This window comes from Oncorhynchus mykiss, chromosome 1 (genome assembly GCF_013265735.2).
Source record: "Oncorhynchus mykiss isolate Arlee chromosome 1, USDA_OmykA_1.1, whole genome shotgun sequence".
NCBI classification, from domain to species: Eukaryota; Metazoa; Chordata; class Actinopteri; order Salmoniformes; family Salmonidae; genus Oncorhynchus; species Oncorhynchus mykiss.
Genome location: NC_048565.1, coordinates 4171041 through 4190426, shown reverse-complemented (window position 1 = coordinate 4190426; position 19386 = coordinate 4171041). Strand labels below are relative to the sequence as shown.

At 42.7% G+C, this 19386-nt stretch overlaps 1 protein-coding gene across 2 annotated transcripts in view; it reads left to right on the top strand.

The window, feature by feature from the left end:
• Positions 1-19386, top strand: part of LOC110524778 (receptor like tyrosine kinase) — a 128624-nt gene that overhangs the window by 66603 nt on the left and 42635 nt on the right. For both annotated transcript variants that reach the window (XM_036982788.1, XM_036982740.1), the window contains exon 7: positions 4017-4117. In XM_036982788.1, coding sequence (XP_036838683.1) covers positions 4017-4117 — 101 coding nt within the window. The remainder of the gene's footprint in view (positions 1-4016; positions 4118-19386) is intronic.

The window sequence follows — 19386 nt, the reverse complement described above, 5'->3', positions numbered from 1 at the left end:
GGACGAGCAGACAGTAGGTCCCGACCAGAGAGAGAATTAGACCAGGGAGTTCTCTGTCTGTATGAAGGACGAGCAGACAGTAGGTCACGACCAGAGAGAGAATTAGACCAGGGAGTTCTCTGTCTGTATGAAGGACGAGCAGACAGTAGGTCCCTACCAGAGAGAGAATTAGACCAGGGAGTTCTCTGTCTGTATGAAGGACGAGCAGACAGTAGGTCCCGACCAGAGAGAGAATTAGACCAGGGAGTTCTCTGTCTGTATGAAGGACGAGCAGACAGTAGGTCCCGACCAGAGAGAGAATTAGACCAGGGAGTTCTCTGTCTGTATGAAGGATGAGCAGACAGTAGGTCCCGACCAGAGAGAGAATTAGACCAGGGAGTTCTCTGTCTGTATGAAGGACTAGCAGACAGTAGGTCCCGACCAGAGAGAGAATTAGACCAGGGAGTTCTCTGTCTGTATGAAGGACGAGCAGACAGTAGGTCCCGACCAGAGAGAGAATTAGACCAGGGAGTTCTCTGTCTGTATGAAGGACTAGCAGACAGTAGGTCCCGACCAGAGAGAGAATTAGACCAGGGAGTTCTCTGTCTGTATGAAGGACGAGCAGACAGTAGGTCCCGACCAGAGAGAGAATTAGACCAGGGAGTTCTCTGTCTGTATGAAGGACGAGCAGACAGTAGGTCCCGACCAGAGAGAGAATTAGACCAGGGAGTTCTCTGTCTGTATGAAGGACGAGCAGACAGTAGGTCCCGACCAGAGAGAGAATTAGACCAGGGAGTTCTCTGTCTGTATGAAGGACGAGCAGACAGTAGGTCCCGACCAGAGAGAGAATTAGACCAGGGAGTTCTCTGTCTGTATGAAGGACTAGCAGACAGTAGGTCCCGACCAGAGAGAGAATTAGACCAGGGAGTTCTCTGTCTGTATGAAGGACGAGCAGACAGTAGGTCCCGACCAGAGAGAGAATTAGACCAGGGAGTTCTCTGTCTGTATGAAGGACTAGCAGACAGTAGGTCCCGACCAGAGAGAGAATTAGACCAGGGAGTTCTCTGTCTGTATGAAGGACGAGCAGACAGTAGGTCCCGACCAGAGAGAGAATTAGACCAGGGAGTTCTCTGTCTGTATGAAGGACGAGCAGACAGTAGGTCCCGACCAGAGAGAGAATTAGACCAGGGAGTTCTCTGTCTGTATGAAGGACGAGCAGACAGTAGGTCACGACCAGAGAGAGAATTAGACCAGGGAGTTCTCTGTCTGTATGAAGGACGAGCAGACAGTAGGTCCCGACCAGAGAGAGAATTAGACCAGGGAGTTCTCTGTCTGTATGAAGGACGAGCAGACAGTAGGTCCCGACCAGAGAGAGAATTAGACCAGGGAGTTCTCTGTCTGTATGAAGGACGAGCAGACAGTAGGTCCCGACCAGAGAGAGAATTAGACCAGGGAGTTCTCTGTCTGTATGAAGGACGAGCAGACAGTAGGTCCCGACCAGAGAGAGAATTAGACCAGGGAGTTCTCTGTCTGTATGAAGGACTAGCAGACAGTAGGTCCCGACCAGAGAGAGAATTAGACCAGGGAGTTCTCTGTCTGTATGAAGGACGAGCAGACAGTAGGTCCCGACCAGAGAGAGAATTAGACCAGGGAGTTCTCTGTCTGTATGAAGGACTAGCAGACAGTAGGTCCCGACCAGAGAGAGAATTAGACCAGGGAGTTCTCTGTCTGTATGAAGGACGAGCAGACAGTAGGTCCCGACCAGAGAGAGAATTAGACCAGGGAGTTCTCTGTCTGTATGAAGGACGAGCAGACAGTAGGTCCCGACCAGAGAGAGAATTAGACCAGGGAGTTCTCTGTCTGTATGAAGGACGAGCAGACAGTAGGTCCCGACCAGAGAGAGAATTAGACCAGGGAGTTCTCTGTCTGTATGAAGGACGAGCAGACAGTAGGTCCCGACCAGAGAGAGAATTAGACCAGGGAGTTCTCTGTCTGTATGAAGGACTAGCAGACAGTAGGTCCCGACCAGAGAGAGAATTAGACCAGGGAGTTCTCTGTCTGTATGAAGGACGAGCAGACAGTAGGTCCCGACCAGAGAGAGAATTAGACCAGGGAGTTCTCTGTCTGTATGAAGGACTAGCAGACAGTAGGTCCCGACCAGAGAGAGAATTAGACCAGGGAGTTCTCTGTCTGTATGAAGGACGAGCAGACAGTAGGTCCCGACCAGAGAGAGAATTAGACCAGGGAGTTCTCTGTCTGTATGAAGGACGAGCAGACAGTAGGTCCCGACCAGAGAGAGAATTAGACCAGGGAGTTCTCTGTCTGTATGAAGGACGAGCAGACAGTAGGTCACGACCAGAGAGAGAATTAGACCAGGGAGTTCTCTGTCTGTATGAAGGACGAGCAGACAGTAGGTCCCGACCAGAGAGAGAATTAGACCAGGGAGTTCTCTGTCTGTATGAAGGACGAGCAGACAGTAGGTCCCGACCAGAGAGAGAATTAGACCAGGGAGTTCTCTGTCTGTATGAAGGACGAGCAGACAGTAGGTCCCGACCAGAGAGAGAATTAGACCAGGGAGTTCTCTGTCTGTATGAAGGACGAGCAGACAGTAGGTCCCGACCAGAGAGAGAATTAGACCAGGGAGTTCTCTGTCTGTATGAAGGACGAGCAGACAGTAGGTCCCGACCAGAGAGAGAATTAGACCAGGGAGTTCTCTGTCTGTATGAAGGACGAGCAGACAGTAGGTCCCGACCAGAGAGAGAATTAGACCAGGGAGTTCTCTGTCTGTATGAAGGACGAGCAGACAGTAGGTCCCGACCAGAGAGAGAATTAGACCAGGGAGTTCTCTGTCTGTATGAAGGACGAGCAGACAGTAGGTCCCGACCAGAGAGAGAATTAGACCAGGGAGGTCTGTCAGACTAGTCCTAGCAAATCGAACGCTAATTTGGCCTGTTTACTAACAAGGGATTTCAGCATCAGCAGCTTCACTACTCTTACAGTACTCTACCTGTATTGATCTACAGTACTCTACCTGTATTGATCTACAGTACTCTACCTGTATTGATCTACAGTACTCTACCTGTATTGATCTACAGTACTCTACCTGTATTGATCTACAGTACTCTACCTGTATTGATCTACAGTACTCTACCTGTATTGATCTACAGTACTCTAACTGTATTGATCTACAGTATGTGGTATGTGGTAATAATAGCTAATACTTCCTAGTACTATTTTAAAAGAAAAATCAAAACAATTGTATAGTACCTGTATTGATCTACAGTACTCTACCTGTATTGATCTACTACTGCTAGAGTACTCTACCTGTATTGATCTACTGTATTAAACAACAGATGTACTCACATTGGATGGGTTGATTAGGATTCAACAGCCTAATACATACTTGTAGAGTAGGTTTACCCCGTTATTAATGTACCTGCTAATGGAATGTAGTTTTTTCATGTAAAGACACACATTAATCAAACACAAACACATTAAAGAATCAAACACATTAAAGAATCAAACACATTAAAGAATCAAACACATTAAAGAATCAAACACATTAAAGAATCAAACACATTAAAGAATCAAACACATTAAAGAATCAAACACATTAAAGAATCAAACACATTAAAGAAGAATAAAAAATGGACTTATTCAAACTGGAGATGTCCTCAATGGCCCTGCAGGTGATTTGAATGTCGTAATACAACGACGAGTTGTCTAACTAAGTCTATGGTCTATAGACACAACAGGGTTACTCCAGGGCGATGTCAATAGGAGCAGAGCAGGTGTTTAGGTGGCCAATAGGAGCAGAGCAGGTGTTTAGGTGGCCAATAGGAGCAGAGCAGGTGTTTAGGTGGCCAATAGGAGCAGAGCAGGTGTTTAGGTGGCCAATAGGAGCAGAGCAGAGACGTAGCGTTTACCTTTAATAATGATGTTTGTGAAGTGGCAGGTGTTGTTGTCTTCCTCCCACTCTCCCCTCCTTCCTTGCTTTCATCACAAGTATTGTTGTTATCTCCCTTCCTCTCTTCCAGTGTTTCAGACAGTGGCAGTTCCCAGGGCCTGTCCCAGCCGTCCACCCAGACCACCCAGTACCTGAGAGCTGACACACCCAACAACGCCAGTGCTGTCACCAGTAAGACACACACACACACTCATCACACCAGCGCAGCTATGTACATGTCAACGCACACAAAAACACACAGAGAGAGAAAGAAACAGTAAGATCCTTCCCATTTACACACAGAAAATAACAGCATCCAATTAACATCGTATAGTATCCAGTAACATCGTATAGTATCCAGTAACATCGTATAGTATCCAGTAACATCGTATAGTATCCAGTAACGTCTTATCCAGTAACATCGTATAGTATCCATTAACATCGTATAGTGTCCAGTAACATCGTATAGTGTCCAGTAACATCGTATAGTATCCAGTAACATCGTATAGTATCCAGTAACATCGTATAGTATCCAGTAACATCGTATAGTATCCAGTAACGTCTTATCCAGTAACATCGTATAGTGTCCAGTAACGTCTTATCCAGTAACATCGTATAGTATCCAGTAACGTCTTATCCAGTAACATCGTATAGTATCCAGTAACGTCTTATCCAGTAACATCGTATAGTATCCATTAACATCGTATAGTGTCCAGTAACATCGTATAGTGTCCAGTAACATCGTATAGTGTCCAGTAACATCGTATAGTGTCCAATAACATCGTATAGTATCCAGTAACATCGTATAGTATCCAGTAACATCGTATAGTATCCAGTAACATCGTATAGTATCCAGTAACGTCTTATCCAGTAACATCGTATAGTATCCAGTAACATCGTATAGTATCCAGTAACGTCTTATCCAGTAACGTCGTATAGTATCCAGTAACGTCGTATAGTATCCAGTAACATCGTATAGTATCCAATAACGTCTTATCCAGTAACATCGTATAGTATCCAGTAACGTCTTATCCAGTAACGTCGTATAGTATCCAGTAACATCGTATAGTATCCAGTAACATCGTATAGTATCCAGTAACATCGTATAGTGTCCAGTAACGTCTTATCCAGTAACATCGTATAGTATCCAGTAACGTCTTATCCAGTAACATCGTATAGTGTCCAGTAACGTCTTATCCAGTAACATCGTATAGTATCCAGTAACATCGTATAGTATCCAGTAACATCGTATAGTATCCAGTAACGTCTTATCCAGTAACATCGTATAGTGTCCAGTAACGTCTTATCCAGTAACATCGTATAGTATCCAGTAACGTCTTATCCAGTAACGTCGTATAGTATCCAGTAACATCGTATAGTATCCAGTAACATCGTATAGTATCCAGTAACATCGTATAGTGTCCAGTAACGTCTTATCCAGTAACATCGTATAGTATCCAGTAACGTCTTATCCAGTAACATCGTATAGTATCCAGTAGCGTCTTATCCAGTAACATCGTATAGTATCCAGTAACGTCTTATCCAGTAACATCGTATAGTATCCAGTAACATCGTATAGTATCCAGTAACGTCGTATAGTATCCAGTAACGTCGTATAGTATCCAGTAACGTCGTATAGTATCCAGTAACGTCGTATAGTATCCGGTAACATCGTATAGTGTCCAGTAACATCGTATAGTGTCCAGTAACATCGTATAGTGTCCAGTAACATCGAATAGTATCCAGTAACATCGTATTGTATCCAGTAACATCTTATCCAGTAACATCATATAGTATCCAGTAACGTCGTATAGTGTCCAGTATCGTGTAGTATCGTGTAGTATCCGGTAACGACTTATAGTATCCGGTAACGTCTTATAGTGTCCGGTAACATCTTATCCAGTAACGTCGTATAGTATCCAGTAACATCGTATAGTATCCAGTAACATGGTATAGTATCCAGTAACGTCTTATCCAGTAACATCGTATAGTATCCTGTAACATCTTATTCAGTAACATTGTATAGTATCCAGTAACGTCGTATAGTATCCAGTAACGTCTTATCCAGTAACATCGTATAGTATCCAGTAACGTCTTATCCAGTAACATCGTATAGTATCCAGTAACGTCGTATAGTGTCCAGTAACATCGTATAGTGTCCAGTAACATCTTATTCAGTAACATTGTATAGTATCCAGTAACGTCGTATAGTATCCAGTAACATCTTATCCAGTAACATCGTATAGTATCCAGTAACGTCGTATAGTATCCAGTAACGTCGTATAGTATCCAGTAACGTCGTATAGTATCCAGTAACGTCGTATAGTATCCAGTAACGTCGTATAGTATCCAGTAACGTCGTATAGTATCCAGTAACATCGTATAGTATCCAGTAACATCGTATAGTATCCAGTCACATCGTATAGTATCCAGTCATGTCTTATCCAGTAACGTCGTATAGTATCCAGTAACGTCCTATAGTATTCAGTAACGTCCTATAGTATCCAGTAACATCGTATAGTATCCAGTAACATCTTATCCAGTAACATCGTATAGTATCCAGTAACGTCTTATCCAGTAACATCGTATAGTATCCAGTAACGTCGTATAGTGTCCAGTAACATCGTATAGTGTCCAGTAACATCTTATTCAGTAACATTGTATAGTATCCAGTAACGTCGTATAGTATCCAGTAACATCTTATCCAGTAACATCGTATAGTATCCAGTAACGTCGTATAGTATCCAGTAACGTCGTATAGTATCCAGTAACATCGTATAGTATCCAGTAACATCGTATAGTATCCAGTCACATCGTATAGTATCCAGTCATGTCTTATCCAGTAACGTCGTATAGTATCCAGTAACGTCGTATAGTATCCAGTAACATCGTATAGTATCCAGTAACATCTTATCCAGTAACGTCGTATAGTATCCAGTAACATCTTATTCAGTAACGTCATATAGTATCCAGTAACGTCGTATAGTATCCAGTAACGTCGTATAGTATCTAGTAACGTCGTATAGTATCCAGTAACGTCGTATAGTATCCAGTAACGTTGTATAGTATCCAGTAACATTGTATAGTATCCAGTAACGTCGTATAGTATCCAGTAACGTCGTATAGTTTCCAGTAACATCGTATAGTATCCAGTAACGTTGTATAGTATCCAGTAACATTGTATAGTATCCAGTAACATTGTATAGTATCCAGTAACATTGTATAGTATCCAGTAACATTGTATAGTATCCAGTAACGTCGTATAGTATCCAGTAACGTCGTATAGTATCCAGTAACATCGTATAGTATCCAGTAACGTCTTATCCAGTAACATCGTATAGTATCCAGTAACGTCTTATCCAGTAACGTCGTATAGTATCCAGTAACGTCGTATAGTATCCAGTAACGTCGTATAGTATCCAGTAACGTCGTATAGTATCCAGTAACGTCTTATCCAGTAACATCGTATAGTATCCAGTAACATCTTATTCAGTAACATTGTATAGTATCCAGTAACGTCGTATAGTATCCAGTAACGTCTTATCCAGTAACATTGTATAGTATCCAGTAACGTCTTATCCAGTAACATCGTATAGTATCCAGTAACGTCGTATAGTGTCCAGTAACATCGTATAGTGTCCAGTAACATCTTATTCAGTAACATTGTATAGTATCCAGTAACGTCGTATAGTATCCAGTAACATCTTATCCAGTAACATCGTATAGTATCCAGTAACGTCGTATAGTATCCAGTAACGTCGTATAGTATCCAGTAACATCGTATAGTATCCAGTAACATCGTATAGTATCCAGTAACGTCGTATAGTATCCAGTAACGTCGTATAGTATCCAGTAACATCGTATAGTATCCAGTAACATCGTATAGTATCCAGTAACATCGTATAGTATCCAGTCATGTCTTATCCAGTAACGTCGTATAGTATCCAGTAACGTCGTATAGTATCCAGTAAAGTCGTATAGTTTCCAGTAACATCTTATCCAGTAACATCGTATAGTATCCAGTAACGTCGTATAGTATCCAGTAACGTCGTATAGTATCCAGTAACGTCGTATAGTATCCAGTAACGTCGTATCCAGTAACGTCGTATAGTATCCAGTAACGTCGTATAGTATCCAGTAACGTTGTATAGTATCCAGTAACATCTTATCCAGTAACGTCGTATAGTATCCAGGAACGTCGTATAGTGTCCAGTAACATCGTATAGTGTCCAGTAACATCGTATAGTATCCAGTAACATCGTATAGTATCCAGTCATGTCTTATCCAGCAACATAGTATAGTATCCAGTAACATCGTATAGTGTCCAGTAACATTGTATAGTGTCCAGTAACATCGTATAGTATCCAGTAACATCGTATAGTATCCAGTAACATCGTATAGTATCCAGTAACGTCGTATAGTATCCAGTAACGTCGTATAGTATCCAGTAACGTCGTATAGTGTCCAGTAACGTCGTATAGTGTCCAGTAACGTCGTATAGTATCCAGTAACGTCGTATAGTATCCAGTAACGTCGTATAGTATCCAGTAACGTCGTATAGTGTCCAGTAACGTCGTATAGTGTCCAGTAACGTCGTATAGTGTCCAGTAACGTTGTATAGTATCCAGTAACGTCGTATAGTATCCAGTAACGTCGTATAGTATCCAGTAACATCGTATAGTGTCCAGTAACATCGTATAGTATCCAGTAACGTCGTATAGTATCCAGTAACATCGTATAGTATCCAGTAACGTCTTATCCAGTAACATCGTATAGTATCCAGTAACGTCTTATCCAGTAACGTCGTATAGTATCCAGTAACGTCGTATAGTATCCAGTAACGTCGTATAGTATCCAGTAACGTCGTATAGTATCCAGTAACGTCGTATAGTATCCAGTAACGTCTTATCCAGTAACATCGTATAGTATCCAGTAACATCTTATTCAGTAACATTGTATAGTATCCAGTAACGTCGTATAGTATCCAGTAACGTCTTATCCAGTAACATTGTATAGTATCCAGTAACGTCTTATCCAGTAACATCGTATAGTATCCAGTAACGTCGTATAGTGTCCAGTAACATCGTATAGTGTCCAGTAACATCTTATTCAGTAACATTGTATAGTATCCAGTAACGTCGTATAGTATCCAGTAACATCTTATCCAGTAACATCGTATAGTATCCAGTAACGTCGTATAGTATCCAGTAACGTCGTATAGTATCCAGTAACATCGTATAGTATCCAGTAACATCGTATAGTATCCAGTAACGTCGTATAGTATCCAGTAACGTCGTATAGTATCCAGTAACATCGTATAGTATCCAGTAACATCGTATAGTATCCAGTAACATCGTATAGTATCCAGTCATGTCTTATCCAGTAACGTCGTATAGTATCCAGTAACGTCGTATAGTATCCAGTAATGTCGTATAGTTTCCAGTAACATCTTATCCAGTAACATCGTATAGTATCCAGTAACGTCGTATAGTATCCAGTAACGTCGTATAGTATCCAGTAACGTCGTATAGTATCCAGTAACGTCGTATCCAGTAACGTCGTATAGTATCCAGTAACGTCGTATAGTATCCAGTAACGTTGTATAGTATCCAGTAACATCTTATCCAGTAACGTCGTATAGTATCCAGGAACGTCGTATAGTATCCACTAACATCGTATAGTGTCCAGTAACATCGTATAGTATCCAGTAACATCGTATAGTATCCAGTCATGTCTTATCCAGCAACATAGTATAGTATCCAGTAACATCGTATAGTGTCCAGTAACATTGTATAGTGTCCAGTAACATCGTATAGTATCCAGTAACATCGTATAGTATCCAGTAACATCGTATAGTATCCAGTAACGTCGTATAGTATCCAGTAACGTCGTATAGTATCCAGTAACGTCGTATAGTGTCCAGTAACGTCGTATAGTGTCCAGTAACGTCGTATAGTATCCAGTAACGTCGTATAGTATCCAGTAACGTCGTATAGTATCCAGTAACGTCGTATAGTGTCCAGTAACGTCGTATAGTGTCCAGTAACGTCGTATAGTATCCAGTAACGTCGTATAGTATCCAGTAACGTCGTATAGTATCCAGTAACATCGTATAGTGTCCAGTAACATCGTATAGTATCCAGTAACGTCGTATAGTATCCAGTAACATCGTATAGTATCCAGTAACGTCGTATAGTATCCAGTAACGTCGTATAGTATCCAGTAACGTCGTATAGTATCCAGTAACATCGTATAGTATCCAGTAACATCGTATAGTATCCAGTAACATCGTATAGTGTCCAGTAACGTCTTATCCAGTAACATCGTATAGTATCCAGTAACGTCTTATCCAGTAACATCGTATAGTGTCCAGTAACGTCTTATCCAGTAACATTGTATAGTATCCAGTAACATCGTATAGTATCCAGTAACATCGTATAGTATCCAGTAACGTCTTATCCAGTAACATCGTATAGTGTCCAGTAACGTCTTATCCAGTAACATCGTATAGTATCCAGTAACGTCTTATCCAGTAACGTCGTATAGTATCCAGTAACATCGTATAGTATCCAGTAACATCGTATAGTATCCAGTAACATCGTATAGTGTCCAGTAACGTCTTATCCAGTAACATCGTATAGTATCCAGTAACGTCTTATCCAGTAACATCGTATAGTATCCAGTAACGTCTTATCCAGTAACATCGTATAGTATCCAGTAACGTCTTATCCAGTAACATCGTATAGTATCCAGTAACATCGTATAGTATCCAGTAACGTCGTATAGTATCCAGTAACGTCGTATAGTATCCAGTAACGTCGTATAGTATCCAGTAACGTCGTATAGTATCCAGTAACATCGTATAGTGTCCAGTAACATCGTATAGTGTCCAGTAACATCGTATAGTGTCCAGTAACATCGAATAGTATCCAGTAACATCGTATTGTATCCAGTAACATCTTATCCAGTAACATCATATAGTATCCAGTAACGTCGTATAGTGTCCAGTATCGTGTAGTATCGTGTAGTATCCGGTAACGACTTATAGTATCCGGTAACGTCTTATAGTATCCGGTAACGTCTTATAGTGTCCGGTAACATCTTATCCAGTAACGTCGTATAGTATCCAGTAACATCGTATAGTATCCAGTAACATGGTATAGTATCCAGTAACGTCTTATCCAGTAACATCGTATAGTATCCAGTAACATCTTATTCAGTAACATTGTATAGTATCCAGTAACGTCGTATAGTATCCAGTAACGTCTTATCCAGTAACATCGTATAGTATCCAGTAACGTCTTATCCAGTAACATCGTATAGTATCCAGTAACGTCGTATAGTGTCCAGTAACATCGTATAGTGTCCAGTAACATCTTATTCAGTAACATTGTATAGTATCCAGTAACGTCGTATAGTATCCAGTAACATCTTATCCAGTAACATCGTATAGTATCCAGTAACGTCGTATAGTATCCAGTAACGTCGTATAGTATCCAGTAACGTCGTATAGTATCCAGTAACGTCCTATAGTATCCAGTAACGTCGTATAGTATCCAGTAACGTCGTATAGTATCCAGTAACATCGTATAGTATCCAGTAACATCGTATAGTATCCAGTCACATCGTATAGTATCCAGTCATGTCTTATCCAGTAACGTCGTATAGTATCCAGTAACGTCCTATAGTATTCAGTAACGTCCTATAGTATCCAGTAACATCGTATAGTATCCAGTAACATCTTATCCAGTAACATCGTATAGTATCCAGTAACGTCTTATCCAGTAACATCGTATAGTATCCAGTAACGTCGTATAGTGTCCAGTAACATCGTATAGTGTCCAGTAACATCTTATTCAGTAACATTGTATAGTATCCAGTAACGTCGTATAGTATCCAGTAACATCTTATCCAGTAACATCGTATAGTATCCAGTAACGTCGTATAGTATCCAGTAACGTCGTATAGTATCCAGTAACGTCGTATAGTATCCAGTAACATCGTATAGTATCCAGTAACATCGTATAGTATCCAGTCACATCGTATAGTATCCAGTCATGTCTTATCCAGTAACGTCGTATAGTATCCAGTAACGTCGTATAGTATCCAGTAACGTCGTATAGTATCCAGTAACATCGTATAGTATCCAGTAACATCTTATCCAGTAACGTCGTATAGTATCCAGTAACATCTTATTCAGTAACGTCGTATAGTATCCAGTAACGTCGTATAGTATCCAGTAACGTCGTATAGTATCTAGTAACGTCGTATAGTATCCAGTAACGTCGTATAGTATCCAGTAACGTTGTATAGTATCCAGTAACATTGTATAGTATCCAGTAACGTCGTATAGTATCCAGTAACGTCGTATAGTTTCCAGTAACATCGTATAGTATCCAGTAACGTTGTATAGTATCCAGTAACATTGTATAGTATCCAGTAACATTGTATAGTATCCAGTAACGTCGTATAGTATCCAGTAACGTCGTATAGTATCCAGTAACATCGTATAGTATCCAGTAACGTCTTATCCAGTAACATCGTATAGTATCCAGTAACGTCTTATCCAGTAACGTCGTATAGTATCCAGTAACGTCGTATAGTATCCAGTAACGTCGTATAGTATCCAGTAACGTCGTATAGTATCCAGTAACGTCGTATAGTATCCAGTAACGTCGTATAGTATCCAGTAACGTCTTATCCAGTAACATCGTATAGTATCCAGTAACATCTTATTCAGTAACATTGTATAGTATCCAGTAACGTCGTATAGTATCCAGTAACGTCTTATCCAGTAACATTGTATAGTATCCAGTAACGTCTTATCCAGTAACATCGTATAGTATCCAGTAACGTCTTATCCAGTAACATCGTATAGTATCCAGTAACATCTTATTCAGTAACATTGTATAGTATCCAGTAACGTCGTATAGTATCCAGTAACGTCTTATCCAGTAACATCGTATAGTATCCAGTAACGTCTTATCCAGTAACATCGTATAGTATCCAGTAACGTCGTATAGTGTCCAGTAACATCGTATAGTGTCCAGTAACATCTTATTCAGTAACATTGTATAGTATCCAGTAACGTCGTATAGTATCCAGTAACATCTTATCCAGTAACATCGTATAGTATCCAGTAACGTCGTATAGTATCCAGTAACGTCGTATAGTATCCAGTAACGTCGTATAGTATCCAGTAACGTCGTATAGTATCCAGTAACGTCGTATAGTATCCAGTAACGTCGTATAGTATCCAGTAACATCTTATTCAGTAACATTGTATAGTATCCAGTAACGTCGTATAGTATCCAGTAACGTCTTATCCAGTAACATTGTATAGTATCCAGTAACGTCTTATCCAGTAACATCGTATAGTATCCAGTAACGTCGTATAGTGTCCAGTAACATCGTATAGTGTCCAGTAACATCTTATTCAGTAACATTGTATAGTATCCAGTAACGTCGTATAGTATCCAGTAACATCTTATCCAGTAACATCGTATAGTATCCAGTAACGTCGTATAGTATCCAGTAACGTCGTATAGTATCCAGTAACGTCGTATAGTATCCAGTAACATCGTATAGTATCCAGTAACATCGTATAGTATCCAGTAACGTCGTATAGTATCCAGTAACGTCGTATAGTATCCAGTAACGTCGTATAGTATCCAGTAACATCGTATAGTATCCAGTAACATCGTATAGTATCCAGTAACATCGTATAGTATCCAGTCATGTCTTATCCAGTAACGTCGTATAGTATCCAGTAACGTCGTATAGTATCCAGTAACGTCGTATAGTTTCCAGTAACATCTTATCCAGTAACATCGTATAGTATCCAGTAACGTCGTATAGTATCCAGTAACGTCGTATAGTATCCAGTAACGTCGTATAGTATCCAGTAACGTCGTATCCAGTAACGTCGTATAGTATCCAGTAACGTTGTATAGTATCCAGTAACATCTTATCCAGTAACGTCGTATAGTATCCAGGAACGTCGTATAGTATCCACTAACATCGTATAGTGTCCAGTAACATCGTATAGTATCCAGTAACATCGTATAGTATCCAGTCATGTCTTATCCAGCAACATAGTATAGTATCCAGTAACATCGTATAGTATCCAGTAACATCGTATAGTATCCAGTCATGTCTTATCCAGTAACGTCGTATAGTATCCAGTAACGTCGTATAGTATCCAGTAACGTCGTATAGTTTCCAGTAACATCTTATCCAGTAACATCGTATAGTATCCAGTAACGTCGTATAGTATCCAGTAACGTCGTATAGTATCCAGTAACGTCGTATAGTATCCAGTAACGTCGTATCCAGTAACGTCGTATAGTATCCAGTAACGTTGTATAGTATCCAGTAACATCTTATCCAGTAACGTCGTATAGTATCCAGGAACGTCGTATAGTATCCACTAACATCGTATAGTGTCCAGTAACATCGTATAGTATCCAGTAACATCGTATAGTATCCAGTCATGTCTTATCCAGCAACATAGTATAGTATCCAGTAACATCGTATAGTGTCCAGTAACATTGTATAGTGTCCAGTAACATCGTATAGTATCCAGTAACATCGTATAGTATCCAGTAACATCGTATAGTATCCAGTAACGTCGTATAGTATCCAGTAACGTCGTATAGTATCCAGTAACGTCGTATAGTGTCCAGTAACGTCGTATAGTGTCCAGTAACGTCGTATAGTATCCAGTAACGTCGTATAGTATCCAGTAACGTCGTATAGTATCCAGTAACGTCGTATAGTGTCCAGTAACATCGTATAGTGTCCAGTAACGTCGTATAGTATCCAGTAACGTCGTATAGTATCCAGTAACGTCGTATAGTATCCAGTAACATCGTATAGTGTCCAGTAACATCGTATATTATCCAGTAACGTCGTATAGTATCCAGTAACATCGTATAGTATCCAGTAACGTCGTATAGTATCCAGTAACGTCGTATAGTATCCAGTAACGTCGTATAGTATCCAGTAACATTGTATAGTATCCAGTAACGTCTTATCCAGTAACGTCGTATAGTATCCAGTAACGTCTTATCCAGTAACATCGTATAGTATCCAGTAACGTCGTATAGTATCCAGTAACATCGTATAGTATCCAGTAACATCGTATAGTATCCAGTAACGTCTTATCCAGTAACATCGTATAGTATCCAGTAACGTCTTATCCAGTAACATCGTATAGTATCCAGTAACGTCTTATCCAGTAACATCGTACAGTATCCAGTAACATCTTATCCAGTTACATCGTATAGTATCCAGTAACGTCTTATCCAGTAACGTCGTATAGTATCCAGTAACATCGTATAGTATCCAGTAACATCTTATCCAGTTACATCGTATAGTATCCAGTAACGTCTTATCCAGTAACATCGTATAGTATCCAGTAACGTCTTATCCAGTAACGTCGTATAGTATCCAGTAACATCGTATAGTATCCAGTAACATCTTATCCAGTAACATCGTATAGTATCCAGTAACATCTTATCCAGTAACGTCGTATAGTATCCAGTAACGTCTTATCCAGTAACGTCGTATAGTATCCAGTAACATCGTATAGTATCCAGTAACATCTTATCCAGTAACATCGTATATTATCCAGTAACATCGTATAGTATCCAGTAACATCGTATAGTATCCGGTAACGTCGTAGAGTATCCAGTAACATATAGATACTTTTGTACCAGTTTCCTCCAGCATCTTCACAATATCCTTTGCTGCTGTTCTGGGATTGATTTGCAATTTTTTTCCACGAAAGTACGTTCATCTCTAGGAGACTGAACGCGTCTCCTTCCTGAGCAATATGACAGCTGAGTTGTCCCACGGTGTTTATACTTGCGTACTATTGGTTGTACAGATGAAGGTGGTACCTTCAGGTGTTTGCAAATTGCTCCCAAGGGTGAACCAGATTTGTGGAGGTCTACAATTGTTTTCTGAAGTCTTGGCTGATTTCTTTTGATTTTCCCATTATGTCAAGCAAAGAGGCACTGAGTTTGAAGGTAGGCCTTGAAATACATCCACAGGTACACCTCTAATTGACTCAAATTAAATCAACTAGTCTATCAGAAGCTTCTAAAGCCATGCCATCATTTTCTGGAATTTTCCAAGCTGTTTAAAGGCACAGTCAACTTAGTGTATGTAAACTTCTGACCCACTGGAATTGTGATTACAGTGAATTATAAGTCAAATAATCTGTCAGTAAACAATTGTTGGAAAAATTACTTGTGTCATGCACAAAGTAGATGTCCTAACCGACTTGCCAAAACTATAGTTTGTTAACAAGAAATGTGTGGAGTGGTTGAAAAATGACTCCAACCTAAGTGTATGTAAACTTCTGACTTCAACTGTATTAGGTGGGGACGTAAACTGGTGATGCCAAGTCCTGCTTGGTGCTGTCTTTATAGCTTCAGGGAGGGTTCTGGTATAATGGGACATGGTCATATGTCTGTCTGTGTCTCTCTTCCTCCATTTCCTCTTCCTCCTCCCTACAGCCTGATCTACTCTGTCACCAGAGCTGCATTCCTCCACCAAACAAGATAATGTCTGTGATGGGGAATCATCTCATTAGCTAAACTGGTGTCTGACGGTTGGGATAAACAAGACAGGATTACTGTGGCATCCAGGTCCTTAAATGGCAATCTATTCCCTACGTAGGACACTACTTTACTTTCTACCAGTCCTATGGGTCCTGCTCAGAAGTAGGGCACTACTTTCTATCAGTCTTATGGGTCCTGATCAGAAGTAGGGCACTACTTTCTATCAGTTCTATGGGTCCTGATCAGAAGTAGGGCACTATAGAGAATCAGGTGCCATTTGGAACGCAGCCTCTGTGTCGCGTGTACGGTCCCTCTGGTGGGTTTACGGTCCCTCTGGTGGGTTTACGGTCCGTCTGGTGGGTTTACGGTCCCTCTGGTGGGTTTACGGTCCGTCTGGTGGGTTTACGGTCCGTCTGGTGGGTTTACGGTCCGTCTGGTGGGTTTACGGTCCCTCTGGTGGGTTTACGGTCCATCTGGTGGGTTTACGGTCCCTCTGGTGTGTTTACGGTCCGTCTGGTGGGTTTACGGTCCCTCTGGTGGGTTTACGGTCCCTCTGGTGGGTTTACGGTCCGTCTGGTGGGTTTACGGTCCGTCTGGTGGGTTTACGGTCCCTCTGGTGGGTTTACGGTCCGTCTGGGCTGGTGGGTTTACGGTCCTTCTGGTGGGTTTACGGTCCGTCTGGTGGGTTTACGGTCCGTCTGGTGGGTTTACGGTCCGTCTGGTGGGTTTACGGTCCTTCTGGTGGGTTTACGGTCCGTCTGGTGGGTTTACGGTCCGTCTGGGCTGGTGGGTTTACGGTCCTTCTGGCCTGGTGGGTTTACGGTCCTTCTGGGCTGGTGGGTTTACGGTCCTTCTGGGCCGGTGGGTTTACGGTCCGTCTGGGCCGGTGGGTTTACGGTCCGTCTGGGCCGGTGGGTTTACGGTCCGTCTGGGCCGGTGGGTTTACGGTCCGTCTGGGCCGGTGGGTTTACGGTCCGTCTGGGCCGGTGGGTTTACGGTCCGTCTGGGCCGGTGGGTTTACGGTCCGTCTGGGCCGGTGGGTTTACGGTCCGTCTGGGCCGGTGGGTTTACGGTCCGTCTGGGCCGGTGGGTTTACGGTCCGTCTGGGCCGGTGGGTTTACTGTCCGTCTGGGCCGGTGGGTTTACTGTCCGTCTGGGCCGGTGGGTTTACGGTCCGTCTGGGCCGGTGGGTTTACGGTCCGTCTGGGCCGGTGGGTTTACGGTCCGTCTGGGCTGGTGGGTTTACGGTCCGTCTGGGCCGGTGGGTTTACGGTCCGTCTGGGCCGGTGGGTTTACGGTCCGTCTGGGCCGGTGGGTTGACGGTCCGTCTGGGCCGGTGGGTTTACGATCTGTCTGGTGGGTTTACGGTCCCTCTGGCCCGGTGGGTTTACGGTCCGTCTGGCCCGGTGGGTTTACGGTCCGTCTGGCCCGGTGGGTTTACGGTCCCTCTGGTGGGTTTACGGTCCCTCTGGTGGGTTTACGGTCCGTCTGGGCCGGTGGGTTTACGGTCCGTCTGGGCCGGTGGGTTTACGGTCCGTCTGGGCCGGTGGGTTGACGGTCCGTCTGGGCCGGTGGGTTTACGATCTGTCTGGTGGGTTTACGGTCCCTCTGGCCCGGTGGGTTTACGGTCCGTCTGGCCCGGTGGGTTTACGGTCCGTCTGGCCCAGTGGGTTTACGGTCCCTCTGGTGGGTTTACGGTCCCTCTGGTGGGTTTACGGTCCGTCTGGCCCGGTGGGTTTACGGTCTGTCTGGGCCGGTGGGTTTGCGGTCTGTCTGGCCCGGTGGGTTTACGGTCCCTCTGGCCCGGTGGGTTTACGGTCCGTCTGGCCCGGTGGGTTTACGGTCCATTTGTCTTGTCCTCTAAACATATCTGAGATGAGATGGTGGATTTGGGGTAGTAGTACAATTCTCTATCGTAGTAATATCTGCTGCTAGGAGGGAGGAGCCACGGCGCTCTCTGATATCCTGATTTTGTGTTAGTAGTACTAGTCTAGTTATGAACCATTTGGATCAGGAGATACTCCTCTCTTCTCGCGTTCTACTCAAAACCTCTTGGATGAGGTCCGAGCAGAGCGACAGCGTGTTCCAGTTCCCTTCACACATCCATTGAAGAGGAGTGGGACAACATTCCACATGGCCACAATCAGCAGCCTGATCAACTCTATGTGAAGGAGATGTGTTGAGCTGCATGAGGGAAATGGTCACACCAGATACTGACTGGTTTTCTGATCCATGCCCCTACTTTGTTTTTAAGTATCTGTGACCAACAGATGTATATCTGTATTCCCAGTCATGTGAAATCCATAGATTAGGGCCGAATGAATTTATGTAAATTAACTGATATCCTTATATGAACTGTAACTGTAACTTTCTTTTATATTGTGATTTGGCGCATGTGATAAGTAACATTTTGATTTGACAGCGGACGCGAGGAATCAATTAGTTATTTTACAATTTAGACTCCAGCAGGGGTCAGTGTAGTGATTTTAGTCGGACAGTACAATGGTGGCTCTAACAAAAACACTTCCAATTTTACTGCCTGGTAGAGAGGCAGCTGATCCAGGGTACTGGTGGTAGAGAGGCGGCTGATCCAGGGTACTGGTGGTAGAGAGGGGGCTGATCCAGGGTACTGGTGGTAGAGAGGGAGCTGATTTCAGGGTACTGGTGGTAGAGAGGGGACTGATCCAGGGTACTGGTGGTAGAGAGGGATGCTGATCCAGGGTACTGGTGGTAGAGAGGGGGCTGATCCAGGGTACTGGTGTTAGAGAGGGGGCTGATCCAGGGTACTGGTGGTAGAGAGGGGGCTGATCCAGGGTACTGGTGGTAGAGAGGGGGCTGATCCAGGGTACTGGTGTTAGAGAGGGGGCTGATCCAGGGTACTGGTGGTAGAGA